The sequence below is a fragment of the Leptonychotes weddellii genome, chromosome 1, assembly GCF_054177405.1.
Source record: "Leptonychotes weddellii isolate Sample4059 chromosome 1, ASM5417740v2, whole genome shotgun sequence".
Classification (NCBI taxonomy): Eukaryota; Metazoa; Chordata; class Mammalia; order Carnivora; family Phocidae; genus Leptonychotes; species Leptonychotes weddellii.
The window spans coordinates 190202369-190220631 of NC_138369.1; the positions used below are offsets into that span (position 1 = coordinate 190202369).

At 58.7% G+C, this 18263-nt stretch overlaps 1 protein-coding gene across 1 annotated transcript in view; it reads right to left on the reverse strand.

The window, feature by feature from the left end:
• The window catches only part of SIK1 (salt inducible kinase 1), a 10179-nt gene extending 3618 nt beyond the window's left edge, over positions 1-6561 (reverse strand). Inside the window, exons 1-9 of the mRNA XM_081820435.1 lie at positions 6434-6561; positions 4984-5154; positions 4431-4547; positions 2110-2173; positions 1772-1933; positions 1500-1624; positions 1289-1412; positions 482-705; positions 7-171 (exon numbers count right to left, since the gene is read on the reverse strand). Of these exons, the coding sequence (XP_081676561.1) occupies positions 7-171; positions 482-705; positions 1289-1412; positions 1500-1624; positions 1772-1933; positions 2110-2173; positions 4431-4547; positions 4984-5139 (1137 nt within the window). The 5' untranslated portion in view covers positions 5140-5154; positions 6434-6561. The remainder of the gene's footprint in view (positions 1-6; positions 172-481; positions 706-1288; positions 1413-1499; positions 1625-1771; positions 1934-2109; positions 2174-4430; positions 4548-4983; positions 5155-6433) is intronic.
• Positions 6562-18263: the final 11702 nt, after the last annotated feature.

Below are 18263 nucleotides of genomic sequence, written 5' to 3' on the forward strand. Positions count from 1 at the left end.
CGAAGGAGACGGCTCCCCCACCTCAAAGCCGCTGAGATCTGAGCTCCTGGGCCTCTGCGGCCGGGCCGGGCCGGGCCGCGCGGGGGGCTGAGTGTGTCGATACTCCTTCAGCCGCTCGACCAGCAGGTAATAGATGGCGGCAAAATGGTTGTAGCTGCTGTTCTGCAGAGACTGAGGGAGGCGGAGAGAAGCGGGGTCAGGGCGAGGCCACAGGGAGCGGGGGCGGGGCGGCGGGGTCCCGTGTGGGGCGCGGGGGCGGTGCCTCGGACACTTCCCTTCCAGGGACTGACGCTCCCGACAAGACCGTTCCCAGGGTTATTCTTGGGTGGCCGAGAATATCCCTTAGAGGAGTGGACAGCTGGCCCTTCAATGAGCCCATGTTCCCGTTTTAACTCGACTGGCTGGTGCCTGCTTTTCCTCGCAAGGAGCACCTCGCCCGGCCAAGTGCACGCGGGGCAGGGGGCGGGGGGTGGGCGCTCACCTCCACGGTCCTCTGCCGGTCGATGCCGAGGCTGTGCATGATGCCCAGCACCTGCTCGTCATAGTGGCCCAGGTTGGAGTTGTAGCTGAGCGCGGAGAAGGCCGGGCAGGCCTGCCGCGGCACCGAGGGCTCGGCCTGCATCCACCTGTGCTGCCGGATCTGGGCGATGGTGATGCGCTTGGTGGGGTCCACCACCAGCATGCGGCGGATCAGTGTCTCACAGTCTGGGGGATGAGAGAGGTCCGCTGAGCCCGGAGGGGGGGCCACCTGTGGGCACGTCCCCGCCACCACCCACCTGGTGCTCGCCGCAGCCCTGCTGGGGACGAGACTCCCTTCCCGAGGGCAAACAGAAGAGAGACTATCCTGAAGAACGCTGAGACCAGAAGCAGTGGCCTGGTGCCAAGGAGAGCCACCAATCCAGGGCTCGGCCCCCAGGAGGGACATGGTCCTGCTAACCTGCACAGAGGGCCACTTAGACTCCCCAGTGACCAGGCCAGCCTCCCCAGCGGACCCGAGACCAGGCCCTCTCCTGGGGACAGCAGGGCCAAGGCACCGCCTGCCCCATAACTAGGGCACGGAGAAAACACCCAGTGGGTTGGGTTTCTCTTGCAGGCAGCTCGTAAACACCCCACGGTAACACGGGGCTGATTCGCAGACCTGAGAGCACACTCAGACACAGCCAAGCAGGCGTTTCAGGAAATAAATTCCTCCTCCCTCTCCAAAACTTAGGTCATCCCGGGTGACCTAAGAGCTCGTGCCGCAGGCTGGCAGCTGACGCCGCCGGGGGAGAAGGCTGGAGGCGCCTACCTTGAGACATGAAGAAGGGGATACGGAAGCGGCCCTCCAGCACCCGCTGCCTCAGAGCCGGCAAGTTGGGCCCATCGAAGGGGAGCGAGCCGCAGACGAGGACGTACAGCACGACGCCGAGGCTCTGCAAAGGATCACACGCCGCGAGTCAGCGCCCGCGCCCCAGGCGACTTAGCCACTCACGAGATCACTGGCGGCCGCGGGCTCCTACCCAGATGTCGAGCTGGGGGCCTTCGTACTCCTTCCCCTCAAAGACTTCTGGGGCTGCGTACGGGGGGCTCCCACACCACGTGGACAGGGGCTCTCCTGCCTTGTAGAAATTCCCGAATCCGAAATCTGGGGGACGAGAAAACAGACGGTGAGGTCGCCACAGACACGGCAGGGCCCGGGCTACAAAGCTGTGAGCACAGGCAGGCAAGGGGGCCCTGGGAGGCAAGCGCCCCACCCCCGCCCCATGAGCCGGCGTGGCCCGGGCGCCCTTGCCTGCCAGCTTGATGTCCATGCTGCCGTCCAGCAGCAGGTTCTCGGTCTTGAGGTCGCGGTGCACAATGTGGTGATTGTGGCAGTAGTCCACGGCCGACAGAATCTGCCAGAACTTCCTGCGGGCCTCATGCTCGCTGAGGTGCCCGTTGGAGGTCAAGTAATCTGAGGAGCGACAACACAAAGCTACAGTGCGAACACCGCGAAGGCCGGCCGTCCTCTGGGGCACAGCGAAAGAACGCCGTAGAATTTAGGATGGGCGGACCCAGATGCTGGAGGAGCGATTCCAGACAAGCTCCACCGTCTGTTTTCAACAGGCACGAAAAAGAGGTGTGGCTTACCAAACATTTCTCCATTTTTTGCGAACTCGGTGACAATGTAAAGCATATCCTTTGTCTCCATAACCTGAAAACACAAAGACCTAACATTTAACCACACAGAAAGGGAACATACCAGCGGTATAAATAATCCACTTGCACCCCAGTGAATTTTTAACTTCCCCAGGATGAGTGCATCCATTATCTTTTAAAAGGAAAAGAAAATAAACACCTCTGCATTAAAGGAACAAATATGGGGGTTCCTATTCAGAAAAGAATTTAAAACAACAGAGGGGAATTCTTCACCAGCCCGCCTGCCGAAATGCACAAGAACCCGCCCGCATCGCAGTGCTCACCCACCTGCCCCGCCGCCCCGAGGCCTCAGACCCGGACACCGGGATGCCGGGAGAGCGCGGCTGGGGCTTTCTGCTAGAAGCCTGGGAGGCAACAGGTAAACTACGACAGACTGCTCTTTGTACAGCAAACCGCTCGGCTTGTGTCAATAGCAACAGCCAAGGTCAAGTACACCTGCCAGGTTCATGTACTGACCGAGACTTTTATCTTGCTTTGAAAACAATTTTTAAAAGACTTTAAAATATAGCTTATTGAGAAACAAGGCAGAATTAAAATCTGTGGTACGAAAAGAAGGAAAACCAACTCACGTCCCTGTATTTTAAAATATTTCAGAGGGACACACAGAGACAATACACTGTTACAGAAACAGACTTCTTTAGGATTCAAAATATAATTGTTCCTTAAAAAAGACACTGTAAGGACAACTGCTTTCAGCCATAAATCTAACAAGAAAGTGAATCCAGTGTGGGTCGGCAAGAGTTTTAACTGTCCTGGCCCTCAGCGGGTGCGGCAGAGTCGCGAGTAAGAAGACCACGGTTTATCCCTTTCCTCAATTCAAGAGCAAGACGGAGAAAGAACGAAGAGCCAACATGTTTTGAGTTTTAGAAATCCTCAAGGCAAGAGGGAAGTGTCTCCCCAAGGTTGTGGATCCTGGGCGAGCTGGATGAGAATTACACACCAGGGTCGGAACGCGAGGAAGGACAGGCGCGGCTGTCCCATGAAAGTCTCTCTCGGAGCGGCTCAGCCACCCAAACACCCCCAGAAAGGACCTCGAACTTCGAGGACGCAGACCATGTGCCGTCTAAGTGGGCTGCTCCACACAATGGGCCGGCAGAGGGACAGGAAGACCAGGAAGGTGCACCCTGGCTCATCCCTCCCGCAAAGCCAAAAACAGGCTTCAGCCCACTCCTGCGGAAACAGGCCAGGCACGTTTCTCAGGCACTGACATCAGGGACCATGAGGAAACTTCTTATCAAAGTAGCACAACTTACAGATGACACACACAGAAACAAAGCACAAACCAGAGTGGATGGTGACAGGAGCTCTGCACATAATGACTCTGAGTAAACGGCCATTCAGGGGGAAACAAGCCCGATGACGCTGCTCCTATTTCCCTCTCCTACCACACTGTACAGGCAGCCTTGCCAGCTGCCCAGACACACACGCCGCGCCACATTCATCTCAGAGGCCCAGGCCTTCACGAGAATCACCAGAAGGAACTTACACCCAACACAACTAGATGGAATACTGAGCATTGGCAAGGAGCCTCTTCTGCGAGCAGACTGCCCCTCATCTGCACAAGCGGGCCGCTGAATACAAGACTGCTTCACCGTCCTAATTAAATCAACGCTTATATTCCAAAGATATAATTTCCTAGTTTCAACACGGTAACAAAAATAAAGTCACAAAACAAACCAACAGGCGGACAGGGTGAGGAATGTCCTTAACGTGGATTAAATGACAAGTGCCCTATTCTCACCATGGCAAAAGTATTTTCATCTCTCCAGTTTTGATGGAAGAGTCTAAACGGGAAGACAAATGCTCACTGCTGCCTTTGCAAAGCTAAGTTTACAAAAGCTGGTAAGAGCTGCCGGTTTTAAAGTTTAATAATTATCTGCCAAGGCGGAAGTGTCTCGTTTAACTAAAATCTGTCCTTCTACACGAAAGGCTTGACTTGCGGCAATACATGGATCTGGTTGTTTGTTTTCATAGTAAACTAAATGTAACAACCGACCCCTCCACATCTAAAACTGGAAGGAACGACAATACTAACTCAAATTTTGATGAAGCAAATCTCAATTATGATCCAAAAGCAAGAAAATAATTGAAAATACCTCTGAAGAGCTTACAAAAATCAATTTACCCTACACAACCAACTCCCTGACTGCCACATATACCCGAAGAGGGGCAAAATTCAGAAACTGCAGACTTATTGTTGAAAATAATACACTTGCAGGGAGCAACAGCAAAAGACAAACGTGAGTCCTTACCTGATAAAGCTTTATGATGTGAGGATGATTCAGAAGCTTCATGATCTGAACCTCACGATATATTTTCTCCAAATTGCTTGAATCTAATCGAGTTTTATCTATTATTTTTATTGCAACCTACAGTTTAAAAGAAAGGATATTTTGTTTTAAAAAAATCTTTTGTTTACACATTATATTTTTTGCAGCTTAATTTCTAAAACGCTTTATGTCCCTAAAAGGTCACAAAAAGTTGGGGGAAAAAAATAACCAGAGTAACCATCAGTAGTACTTAAAACAATAAAAGTTAAGTCTCATAAGTCTCTGCTGGCTCCCTTTACAGGGCTCCGCCGGATCCCCAGCACCGCACTCCTGGGTTACCTGGTCATTACCCTCCCTGCCGTCCCCTAATATTTGTACGAATTATTCAGAATCATAATATAAAGCATTTTCTCTTCACGGAACTAAAAGCTGTCAGCGCTGAGACATTACATGAGGAACCTTAAGGACAGGGATTCCGCCCAGCAGCCCCCAGGATGGGTCCCCCCAGGCCGGGCCGGGTGGCCGCCCCACGCACCTGGGTTTTGGTGACTCGATGCCGGGCCAGCTTCACCACGGCGAAATTGCCCTTGCCCAGGGTCCGCTCGACGTCGTAGAAGCCCACCCGGAGGGGCTTGTGTTGGCCCTGGCTAGAGCCCACGGGCGCCGCGCTCAACTCGGACATGATCACCATGGCTCCAGGCCGCACCTGCGGGCCACCGGGAGCGCGCTCAGCGCCGGACCGACCCGACCCAGCCCGGCCCCGGGGGACGCGGCTCCGCTCCCCGCCGCCCCCACGCTCTGCTCGGATCCAACCTCCTCACCCCGCCGGGCGCGTACCCGCTCCCACGCCCGCCCCGCCGCCCGGGTCCGCTCCACCCGGGTCCCCAAAACCCTCAGCCCTGCGGGGCGCCTGGACCCCCTCCACCCCGCCGTCCGCGGCCGGCTCCAACCCAACCGCGGATCCCCCAGCTTTGGCGGCGCGTGGGCCCGCTCCCACTCTCACCGCCCCCTGCCGGTGCTCGGCTCCATCCCGACCCCCCAGCCCCGTGGGGCTCCTGGACCCACTCCCACCCCGCCGCCCGGAACCCCAGCCCCGCGGGGCGCTGCGACCCGCCCCCACGCCGCCCCCCCTCCCCGCCGCCCGCTGTCGGCTCCATCCCGACCCCCGATCCTCCAGCCCCGGGGAGCGCCTGGACCCACTCCCACCCCGCCGCCCGCTGTCGGCTCCATCCCAACCCCCGAGCCCCGCGGGACGCCTGGACCCACTCCCAGCCCCCCGCCCGCGGTCAGCTCCATCCCGAACCCCGATCCCCCAGCCCCGAGGGGCTCCTGGACCGACTCCCACCCTGCCGCCGGGACCCCCAGCCCCGCGGGGCGCTGGGACGCGCTCCCACACCGTCCCCGCCCCACCGCCCACGGTCGGCTCCATCCCCACTCCCAGCTCCTCCCGGCGCGTGGACCCGCTCCCGCACCGCCCCCTGCCCCGCCGCCGGCGGCCGGCTCCAGCCCGACCCGCGATCCCGCAGGGCGCCTGAACACACTCCCACCGCGCCGCCCGAGGTCGGTTCCATCTCTACCCCCAGACCCTTTTAGCCCCGCAGGGCTTGTAACCCGCTCCCACGCCGCCCCCCGCTCCCCGCCCCATCCTGCTCCATTCCGACCCCCAGACCCTATTAGGCCCGCGGGTCTGGTAATCCGCTCCAACGCCGCCCCTCTCTACGCCGCCCGCGGTCCGCCCCATCCCGACCTCAGGACCGCGAGCCCTGCGGGGCTGGTAACCCGCTCCCGCGCCTCCCCCCGCCCGCCCCACAACAAAGGGGAGCCCGGCGGCGGCGGCGAGGCGAGCGGCGTCCCGGTCCGCGACCCCCGCGCGTTCGCCTACGGGCCCCGGAGCCCGGCGCGGCAGTCGGAAACCGGAGCCCCGGAGCCCCGACCCGGCCGCCCGGAGCCCAGAGGCAGCCACCCCGGCCTCGCCGCCGCCTCACCTCCGCCGCCCTCCGAGCGCCGAGGCAGGGCCGCCGCTCGCCCCGCGGTCCCCGCCGCCCGCTCGGCCGCTCGCGCTGCTCGGGCGCCTGCTGCTGGGGCGCCTGCTGCTCTGGCCGCCGCCGCCGCCGCCGCCCGGGCCGCGCCGCATGTCAGCTCTGAGGCCGCGCCGCGAGCTCGGGCCGCACGCGCCGCCCGCCGCCAGCCCCGCCCCGGCCCCGCCCCGGCCCCGCCCCCGGCCCGCCGCAACGGCCCCGCCCCGCCGCGCCGGCCCCGCCCCCGCCGCCGCCGCCGCCGGATTGATACATCCCCATTGACGTCGCTTTGACGCCAGAGCGACGCGCGGCCAAGCGCCAAGCGAAGGGAGAGCGGGAGATCGGGCCGTTGCCAAGAGACTGGCGGCTCTGACGCGCGCGCTGATGGGGCCGTCGCCCTGGCGACCGCGGAGCGGTGACGTCAGGGGCGCCGGCCGCCGCAGGCCCGCGGAGGCCTGCCCTCCCGCCCGCGCCCGTGCTCCCGCCGGCGCGCGCCCCCTACCGAGCGCCGCGGGCTCTGCAAGCGTCTTGACCTCCAGTGGCTCAGCCTTCCGCCTGCACGCGCGCGCACAGCAGCCTTCGCGCGGCGCCCCCTCTTTCGCGCTCCCCCAAAAGCTTGGTTCTAGGGCGGTTACCAAACCCCACGAAGTGCAGCACAGCGGTGGCTGAGTCCTCTTTGGACCCCTAGTTCAGGGTCCCCGTTTTCGGGGAACGGGGCCCATGTGTCTCCCAATTTCCAACGGAAGTGCTCGGCCTTGGCGCCTCTATTAGGAGAAGTAGCAGGTGGGGCATCGGGAAAGCTCGCAGACTCACAGAATGAGGCCACCCGGGTGCCAGGTGACAGCACGCCGGCTCCCACTCCCTGAATTGGGCCGCCCCATCCCAGAGAAGCGCCGCCAGCACCCGGGGACCCTCTGGCGCTCGGCAGCTGCGGATCTGCAGAGTCTGCGGGCAACCCACCTCCGACTACTTTTGTTCTGCACGAATCTCTATCGTTTAGCTAGTGAGAAACTTAAACGCAGGGAACCGGAGCAGCATCTTCTGACCACCTACCTACCGACCCGCACAGGTAGCCGGCGGGTGGGATGGATCGGTTCTCCTCCTGGCAGTGCCCACCCGCGGCGCGGCGGGGGCCTGGTTCAGCTCGCCCTGCCCTTTTTCCATCAGATCTGCGGGTCAGCAGCCCGTGAGGACCAGAGGGGTGCTGGGACCTTTGTCAGGGAATCCACGGACTTTGATGACGGCACCCAGCAGGGTGCAGAGCCAGAAGGCCGATTTCTGGGAAGGCCAGAGGTGTAGGTGGAAGTGGGTCTTCAGGTTCTTGGGACCTGCTATGGGAAACCGAGTTAGCAACACCCTCAGTGAGGCGGTGGTGGTTCTTTTGTTTGCGGGGTCCTCAGACAGGTGCCCTGGTGCTGTGTGTCCAGACAAGGGAAGGACTCTGCTCCTTGGGGGAGCATCCCCCCTGCAGAGGGCCAACAGGTGGGGTCCACATCAGGCCAGGACTTCCTCCTTGCCAGCACTGGACATTTGCAGGTCCTGTGGGGTGGGTTACTTCTGTCTGCTGCCTGTCTCCCCAGAGCTGCTGGGGAGCAGTCCTGTGCCCCTCCAGGCTGGTGCCCCGCAGCCTTGTCCCTGTTAAAGGGGAGGCTGGACAGGATGAAAATGGCACTGGGCGCCAGCCCCCGTGGGTACTGCTGCTCACTCCGTGTTCCTTTATGAAAATAAACGTTCTCTATGAAAATAAAACGTTCTCTGAGGAAGATAGAGGCTATGGGTGAATGGTATTTTTGGAACATTAGGCATTAGGAAGGCAGTGGTGTGGGATTTAAATTCTATATCTAACCTCAAATCATTTGCCCTTGTGTTACACGAAAATACTACTTCATAGGAGGGGCTGGGGAGCAAGAATTAAGTGAGATGGATGCAGAACTTAGAAGCCTTCTTCCGGAGGCTTCCATGTGTGGGCAGTCGCCTGGAGACGTGGCTGGCCTGGCAAGGGTACCACGTCGGACTCAGATGTGCTTCTTCTGATGCGCGGTCAGCAGCCTGACCAAACATTTCCCAATCACCCCTCCCTGGGCGCTTGGTCATGGTCAGTTCTGAAAGGCCTCTCAAGGATACCAATAACCCCGGAGTTTTCCTTCGTCTTTCAGAAGTGTGCTTACTATCTGTCCCGGCTTTATCCACTGAGAATTTGGAGGAGGATTTTTACTCTCTTCCAGCTGAATCATTTACAACTGCTTTTCTTCCCTTCTGGGCCGTCCCACTAATCTGCTCCTAGGAGAGCAAGACTCAGAGAGAAGAAACCAGGCACCTGAGTGCACTCACCTGCTGCCCCTCATCCTGTGACCTCAGAACTTTCCGCAGCTCATCCAGGGGACATTCAGCAAACTGGGCTCCTCCACCCCCTCCCACCCCAGGTTTAGCCAGGTCTTTTGAAAGGCCATAGGTGTTTGCAAACACCTGGCTGGCTGTTTGGAAACATTTTGTCATCGCTGAATAAAAACTGCAGCCGGCGCAGCCGAAGCTGCCTTCCTAGCGAATGTCCCTGCACCTGGGCACCCTCGACTCCCCACTCGCAGCCCGTCCTGAGCAGCCCTGCGTGGGGGCTGAGGCCACCTCCCAGCCCTTGGGTGGAGAGCGCGCTCTGCAGAGAATGCAGGCAGAGCCAGAGGAAAAGTCTGACCTCAGAATGGCCGTCATCTCTCCCAGTGGGGTTCCTCCTGGCACCCCCATGAATTTGCATTGATGGGCCTCTGCTCCCAAGTGTCTTTGATTATTGTTTGCATCCTTGGCACAGGGAGGCCAGAATTGCTTCCAGAATCCTTGATTTCTTTTCAGATTTCTAGTCTTGCATGCTTTGCACATGTTATGAGGGAGGGAAAAAAATACATAATGTGTGCTTCAGGAGGGGTAAGCAAATGATCGGACGAATTCTCCACTTAACATAATGGAAGAAATGCTCTCAAAGTCTGAAAGAATGTGCTGTTGGGTGTGTGTGTGTGTGTGTGTGTGTGTGTGTGTCGTTGCAGACAGGAGAAGCAGTAACTCAGATTTCTTTTCCATTTGGAATTTCTTAAGCCTGACTTATAATTGCAACATTTCTGGAATTCATCTTACTGTTTTTAGGTCTTGAGTTGGGGAGACCCCTAGCAAGTGGGTCTCTTTAATATTCACACATTCCTGGCTGGGCACCCCAAGGTGCAGAGCAAGAACAAGCCAGAAAATTCTCGAAATAAGTCAATAAGGGCAGAGTGGGGTTTGAAGACAGCATTTATACAGATGAAGGAGTGCACCAGCCTGTCCCCAGTGGGTGTTCTGAACTTGCGCCCTCCGGATTAAAGGTGGTGGGGACAGCAGTGCCCCTTTCAAGATGGCTTTCCTTTTGTCACCAATAGGAAGACGAGGCACTTTTCTTTCTGGACACTCTCCTCCTTCTCTGTCCTCCTGGCTGTTTCATTTGGTTTCGCGGGGTTTATTTAAGGCATCAGCCCAATGATTTCAGGTATCAGAAGATAAGCTGGGCTGCCATCAGCATCCTCAGGCCCCGGGGGTGGCCCTGGTCCCTTCTGCTGTGTGTTACATTTACAGACGTGTGCACGCTGCCCTGGCCTGGGGTTTGGCAGGTGGGAAGAAAGCACTGAGCCTCAGTGGACAACCTGCTCCAGCGGTATCAATTCCTACCTCACTGTTCCTCTGGGATGCATTTTGTCTGCGACTGCCTTGGTGGCAGTCACACTCCTCATTCCAGGCCCTCCGCAGGCTGGAGGGAAGGCATCCTGGGTCTTGGGGACACTGGGGCTGGGGTATGGGCCCTGGGGAGGCCTGCAGAGGCAGCCACGGGGCAGGCAAGGCTCCAACATCCTGGGCTTACACACATACACACACCAGCAAACACGTCCTATTCTCGGACCAGTTTGCTCTTGAATGCAGAGTTCTAGGGCTCTGGTTCCCACTTCCGTCTCTGTCACCAGTGAGGAATCACCAATGTGGCTAATGGGCTTGCCTGATATTAAAGCAAAGCTGTGGTTGATGCCAACAGGCCTTCAGATATCTGTCTCCCTAATCAGTGTTCTGTAGACAGCGGTCTTAAGGGAGCTGGGGATGGGAGGACACTCAAGATAGGGCGAGGGAGCAGCAAGGGCCTGAAACACAAGCATCAGTACTTATCAGGGGCTCGTTTAAGTAAAGCAACACCCAGAAACCTGGTGGAGGTGCTCACATGTCCTGGTCGCATCCCCAGAGTAAACCAGCTGCCCTCAGGTGGAAGGAACGCACACCTGTAAATGCCATGGTTCGCTCCATCTTACTGGCGGTCCCAAGCAACTGGGGAGAAAGCTTCTGCTCCTCTGGGGTGCTCTGGCCTCGTGCAGACCAGGGACCAGGACCAGGAGCCCCAGTGTGGCCACATCCCTTATTCTGGGCTTTGCACAGGCAATGCACAGAGCACCCTGATTCCTTCTGGGAGTAGCGACTCTCGTCTGATTGTCTCTGAGGTACCCACTGGCATCAAGCATGGAATACTGTCTTTTCTATGATTTTCCACTCATTCAGAAACAACGTGAGTTTCTACTGTTTGTCAGAACTGTGAACAGGCGCACGCCCAGACTCCGGCGAGGACTGTGACAGACGTGCTGGCAGGGACGGAGTGGGCAGGGAGGGGCAGGTCTGCCAGGGAGGGGAGGTGCCCGGGTCAGGCGTCCGCCCAGGCTCATGAGCGTCTGCCGTGTGCCGGACATGGTTTGGGGGTGCGAGCACAGCAGGAAGGGAACGAGCAAGGTGCCTTTCCTCAAGGGCAGGCATCTAGTTGAGGAGACAGACAACAGGACATGAGATGATGAGCAAGATGCTTTCAGAGCTGAGACCGAGGGGAAGAAAGTGATTCCAGGTGACAGAGAGGAGGGTCTGGGCAGGGGAAGGGGCCTTGCAAGGGGGGCTCCTTCCGTGTCGCCCGAGAGAAGGCAGAGGGTGTGGACACAGGGCAGGAGGGCAGGAGGAGGCCCCTGAGGGGACGCAAGAGAGTGGGGATCTGGGCCAGCTCCCAGGCTGGAGAGGCACAGTTGGTGGAAACGCTCGGCATTGTCGAGTGCGTGTTTATAAGTTCCTGCACAGGTAGCCGTGTGACTTTCTCGGGAGGTGCTTGGACGAGGACCGGTGTGGCCTACGTGGGTATCTGGGCTCAAGCAGAGGTGGGGCATTGCCAAGCGAGGGTGGTGGCAGGGAAAGAGGCCAGGATGGGGAGAGGAAGGGAGTTTGGGATGTTTGCCTGGCAGTGGACCCGTCCTGAGTGTGGCTTCCCCACCGGGGAAGGAGGGAGGGAGCTCAGGGGTGCAGGTCCGGGGCGGCGGGGACAGTTTGGGTGGTTTGCCCAGCCCAGACCCTCCCCCGTCCAGGAGCAGCTTCCTGGGGGGAGCCACGGGAGGGACAGGCCGTGACAAAGAGGCGGGGACCCTGGGTCTCTCTGCGGCCCTGGGATGGATCCTAGACACTTTCAGCAGCACCAAGTGGCACAAAAGCAGTAGGAAACGTTCAGTAGGAAATTTAGAAAATACAGAAGTACGTAAAGACAAAACAGAAAACGCTGGTGCTGCTGTTAACACTGTGGTATTTCTCCCCCAGGCTTCTCGTGAAAACAGCATGGACATCCTTTCCGCCCGCCTTTTGCACCAGCCGCACACGGGAAGCCTCTTGCCCTGTCATCAGCATCGTGGTTTTAGTGTTTTAGTGTCTGCCTGGAATCCTGCCACGCGGGGGGCTGTATCATCCCCGATTTAACCCCTGGTTGTCCTTCCCTCAAGGCTGACATCTTGGTCCCTCTGGCGAGGCTTTCCTCTGACATCCCCGGGAGGCCGGCTTGGAGATGATGTGGCTGTCGGAGAGGCGTCCGGGTCACGACTGGACACCCGGCCCGGCCAGCTCAGGACAGCACAGCCCCGACACGGGGCTGGTCCCTGGAGGCCAAGGGCAGGATCGCGGGAATCGCGGGGCGTGCAGACCCTGGGGACCTGCAGGCTCAGGCCACCGCAGCAAGGCTTGGGGGCCACGGAAGCAGAGAGCACCTCATCCCTCCGTTGCCAAGGTGACGCGGAAGCCTCTGATTGCCCAGGAGGACACGTGGCTCCGGGCTCCGCACCGGGCCTTTTCCATACAGCCTGCAAAGGTGTTTTCATTCTTTCTGACCTGGTTTCCATGGTTTTTGGTATTGTTGTTGTGTTGTTCATTTAAAAAAAAACATGTAGGCTTATGTCATGAGGACACAAAGACGTCACAGGCATCAATGCGCAAGAATGACTCTAAGCTGATGCCCAGACCGCACACCTGCGATGACCTCTCCCAGGTACAGCGTGACAAGCAATGAGCCTCGCAGAGACAGGACGTGGAACCAAGTGCGACAGTGTCCAGTGGGGCTCGCACTCCGCGGTGGTGCTCGCGTCTCCATGGTGGTCCCTGCGAAGCCAGAAACGACAAACATTTGGTGGGGGAGAAAACAGACAGCTCAGCCCCAAACCACTCAGAACGGGTGAGAGTTTTCCGGTGGGCAGAGTGTCTTGGGACCAGGTGGACCATGAAGAAGGACCAACCAGGCTTGCCTCAGGGCCGGGAATCTCTGGTTCACTCCAAGAGCTGGAGGGAATTTCTAGAGCTTTCTTCTCACAAATAAACCAAAGACCTAAAACCAGCAGGCAAGGCTCAGGGCCTGGGCCACCAGGATTTGAACCACGGAAGTGTGAGATCGGCAGAGCAGTGGGCTGCTCAGAACCACTGTGCAGGTGCAGAGGACGCGGTGGGCTGCCTCCCAACTCCCCGGCCGTGTCCGCCAGCAGAGGGGACATGTACCGTGGGATGGTGTGAGCTATTCCGAACCCCCAAGCGGGTTTAGCACCTCAAGAGCAGAAGAGGCCCCATGTCCCCACCACCCGCCACCCACTTCAGTGTTGCTTCTTTCCCGACAGAGGGAACCCCAGGAGCTCTCTCAGGGCAAATGCACTCTCCACGCAGGCTGCCAATAGCACGCGTGGTCTGGGCTCTTCGTACCACTGTTGGGAAGTCCCTCTTCCTTGCCGCTGGCTGTCGGGCCCCCAGGGCTGGGGACTAGTTAGTTAGTGGCAGCCGAGCAATGGGAGGAAGCTGGGCTGTCCACTGCAGGCTGGCTCACAGCCCAGCTCCCGCCGTCCCCGCTCGAGGGTGTGTGGTCCCAGTGCCCTCAGGCTGGCGTGGGGAGTACGTGGGAAGCTTTTGAGAGCCCCCCAGTGCAGGGAAGGCCCACGATGGACGACTCTAATAGGGCAGGTTCAGTAGCGGGATATTCCAGAGAAGTTGGCAGCAAGGGACACCTGATGTGCGGGACTCTGGGGGCTCTGGAGGCCGTGGGGTGAGGGGCAGACTGAGCCTGTGGCGGGGGGAGGTTCAGCCGAGCAGGGCAGACGCATGGGTGTCAGGCAGCCGGGGCGGGGGCATGCGGCCAGCGGACCACGAACAGGAGCGTGAAGTGAGGTGTCTTGTTGTGCCTTGGCCTCTGGCCCCAGAACTGAATTCCCCCTGACCATGCCTGCTCCCATCTCTCTACTCCGGGAGTGTCCTCCTCCGCGTCCCCCCACCTAAAGCTGAGCCGCTCAGAGAAGGCACCCAGACCTCCCCTCTCCCTTCCCGGTCCCTTCGCCCCTCCTGGGTGCTCCCCCCAGGCTCCTGGGCCCTGGGGTTGGTGCTGGAACCCTGCTCCTTCCAGGCCTGAGCCAGCGTCCTCCCCGAGTGGGACCCAGGGGCACTCCACTGCAAGCCATCAGGGTAAGATGCTCTGTCACCCTCTGCCCCCAAAACCAGGTGAGGGGAGGGGAGAGAGGACGAGGAAGGAGACATTCAGGTTCTAGGGAGAGAAGTCTTCCTTTGCAGGATTCCTACAGGTGTCAGGATGGGGTTCAATGGCTCTCAGGACACCCTTCCTCCCTGTCAATCAGGAGTCTGTCCCACCCACAGGGAGGTGGCCCCGTGCCCTGCAGCCCGTGTTTTGAAGTGTGGACAGCCAAGCAGGGTCATTCAGTCTACCTCACCCCGCCTGTCCCGTGTGTCTGAGGATGCCTGCCTGGGTCAGGGGCCCACAGGTCTGAGGGTCCCCCTAGATACGCTCGGTCTCAGGCCTCCATTCCAGAGGCCCCTCTCCAGTACCAGCCGACATCCAGTCCTGCTCTGAAGGGGGTTGACTCTCCTTGCCGGTGTCTTTAGCCCTTGGGTCAAAGGCAACAACCTCTGGGCCTCCTGGGCTCACATCTGAAGAGCCGGGGCCCTCTGTGCGCTGAAAACCACCCAGCTTCCGAGACAACCAGAAGGCTAGGCCTCAACCTCGAGTTGTTTCTGTATCGGCTTATTTACATCCATGTGTATGTACAGGGGTGTGGCTGGGACAGGCATCTAAAGACTCCTACACCTGCCCCGAGTAAGCTGTTCTTCTGGGGAGAGGCCCAGGGCAGGGCAGGATGCTGGGGCCAAGCCCTGGACCCCGGAATTCCTGCTCTGGCCACATTCTCCTGACTCTGGGAAGCAGCCCAGGCTCGGGCAGGGGTAGGTCAAGAGCCCACTGAACAGAGAAGTAGGGACAGGTGGGCCAGAGCCGATCTGGGCTGTGGGAGTGCCACCTTCCGTTCCCAGGAGCCCCACCCACTACGTCATCTCAATTCCCTTTAAAAAACCAGGTCCACAAAACCACAATGAGACATCCATTAGGATGGCGAGTACAAAAAACAAAAACGAAAACGACAGGCGTTGGCCAGGATGTGGAGATGCTGGGCCCTCGTGCACCATGGGTGGGAACATTCAATGAGGCCGCCGCTCTGGAAACAGTATGGCGGCTCTTCAAAAAGTCACACATAGAAACCCCCACATGACCTAGCGATTCCACTTGGGGGCATATGCCCCAAAGAACCGAAGGCAGGCTTCCACTTCAAACGTGGAAGCAGCCTGAGTGTCCCCTGATGGATGGATGACCTCCGCAGTGTGGAACACACACACAGTGGGATACAACGCAGCCCTGAACAGGAAGGACGTTCTGACACCTGCCACAACACGGATGAGCCTCGAGACGCCATGCCGAGGGACCTGAGCCAGTCACTGAAAGACAGATATTCTACTGATCCCGCTAACTCCAGATTCCTATAGCGGTCCGACGCCTAGAGACAGAAAGTAGAATGCGGGTTGCGGGAGGGGGTGGGGAGTCAGTGTTTCACGGGGACAGAGTTTCTGTTTGGAAAGATGGAAAGTTCTTCAGATGGCTGGCAGTGAGGGGTACACAACAGGGTGAATAGGCTTAATACCAAGAGCTGTGCACTTAAAAATGGTGAAAATGAGGGGTGCCTGGGTGACTCAGTCGGTTAAGCGTCTGACTCGTGATTTTAGCTCAAGGCATGATCTGGGGCGCGTGAGATCGAGCACCACATCGGGCTCTGCACTCAGCGGGGAGTCTGCTTGAGATTCTCCCTCTCCCCCTGGCCCTCCCCACTGCCCTCTCTCTCTAAAATAAATAGAATCTTCTTAAAAAATGGTTGGAATGGTAAATTTTATGTTATTGTATATTTTATCACAATAAAACCCAAACACTTAAAAAAAAAAAAGCAGTCAGGTCCAAGGGTCCAGCAAGAGCCCGCAGCAGCACAGGACCGCCCCAGCCCTCCACCCCCACCCTTGTAGAGCAGAGGTGGGCCCAGACCGTGGGCTCTGGGGTGCATGCTGGCCACCGGACTCTGCCTGCCGTGCCGAGCAGTCCCGGCACCTGCAAGGACTCTTCCCAGGAGCCCTTGCAGCAGGAGGACACCTTGGCTTGGTCAGCCCCACCTCACCTTTCCCTCTATCCAAAGTGAGTGTCTCGGAGCCACCCTATTCCTACAGTGGGAGGCACGGCTGTTCCCTGCTGCCCCGCCCCCGGCGCCGGGGTCCGGCTCTGGTGACCCTGCACTGAGGCCCCGGGCACTCCCGGCAGCAGCTGGAAGGGCCCAGAACGAGGGAGGCGGGACATGCCGACCAGGTGAGGCCGGGGGTCCCAGCATGCCTGCTGAAGGACCACAAGCTGCAGGAGGCGGGCGGCCAGGCTGCAGACACGGGCTCTGCTCCCCGCCCTTCACTCTCTCCATCCACAATCACACTGGGAACCCGTGATCACGTTCTCGTGCAAGGCTCAGGCAGCGCCGACGGACCACGGCCCTTCCCTCCACCCCAGATAACACGCTTCTCTCCGGGGAGCGCCGGCACCTGGACGCAAGCTCCCGCGGACAGCGGTGTGTGGGCCCGTGGGGTCTGTCGGTCTGTGGCGCAGGAGTCTCTGTGTGACAGGACCCCACTGGTAAAGAGGAAATGATGGCTTTTGGGGTTACTGGACCTTGAACACCCCATGTCCAAAGAAGCAGGGCAAGGCTCCAGCCCCTGCACCCACTCCACTCACAGGGAGGCCCCCACCCCGGCCACGGCCACCCACGGTCCCATGACCTGCATGTGCTTGGTCAGGCAGACCAGCGAGGCTCCACTCCCTGGGGGATTTGGCTGCCGCTGGGCTGGGCCTCTCATGGCAGGCCGGGGTGTCCTGCCCCTGGCCTGCCCTAGTCCCCTCCGGCAGCCGAGATCCCCAACCCCGCACCCTTCCAGGGAAGGACGTTTCCTTCAGGTCCCCACATGGGTTAGGATTTCAACATCTCTTTTGGGGGAACAAGATTCAATCCGTAACAGTGTGTGTGCATTTTAATGTGTGATTCTTCAGTGTCCTACTAAGATTGATTCTTGTTTTCCTGTTTCTTGGCCATTTGTATTTCTTTAGAGGGTCACTTCTTTCCTGCCCTGTTTTCTGTGAGTGGGTTTTAGCCAAGACTCCCTCGGTTGTGAAAACAAGTAATGGAACTTGAATGGCTTTCAGCTAAGAAGGAAAGTTTGTGGTTTCTGGGTAGGCTTCAGGCTGAGCTCGATCTAGGCCCTTGTATGAAGTGTCTCTGTTCTCTTGCATCTCTTCGCCACCGTCTCCCAGCTCAACCGCCCTGTAGGGACCTCGGTTTCCTACAGCTCATGCCATCTCGTAGCGGTGACGGCGGACATCTGGGGAGCACATGCCTTCCTCTCAGTAGTTCTGGCCAGTGTGCAGCCCAGGGAGGCCCTTCATCAGCCAGGAGTGCTCCACACGTCTGACCTCTGGGGCAGAAGTGTAGCTCAGCTCACTGAATCCCACGGGCTCGGGGTGAGGAAGGGGTGGCTCCTGAGGCCTGTCACCACGGGAAGGAGCCACAGACGCCTTTGGGGGAGGGGTGGGGGAATCAAAGGATGTCCCCTAGTAGGGTAAATGTTTTTCTTATTTATTCTGAGAACTCTTTATATGTCGAGAATATGGATCCTTTACCTCTTTCTTCCACATATTGTTCTCACGCTTGTCTTTGTGGGTCTCTTCCTGGAGGCCAGCACTGCCTTCTGACCCATGTCACTCCCATGGCGCCCCTGCCCTACAGCACCCTTGTGTAATGACATTAAATCAGGGGTTTGGTTAGGCCACATTCCCCGGGCATGAATGATGCCATCAAATAGAAAAGGAAAAACACCTGTGGCCAGTACGTCAGTACACGACGAAGCATTTACAAGCTTATCTGGGTAGTACAGACGTCACGAAAGCAAGGAACCGTCCCTGTGCCTAATAAAAGCATGGCCACACCTACCCCGACTGCCGAGGTCGGGCGGGGAAAGGAAGCGAGTGCCAAGGGCTACTGCTCGGGGTGCGGGCTGTAGGCCCCCACTCACGCTCAGAGATGCGATAAGGGGCGCACTTGGAGCTCGT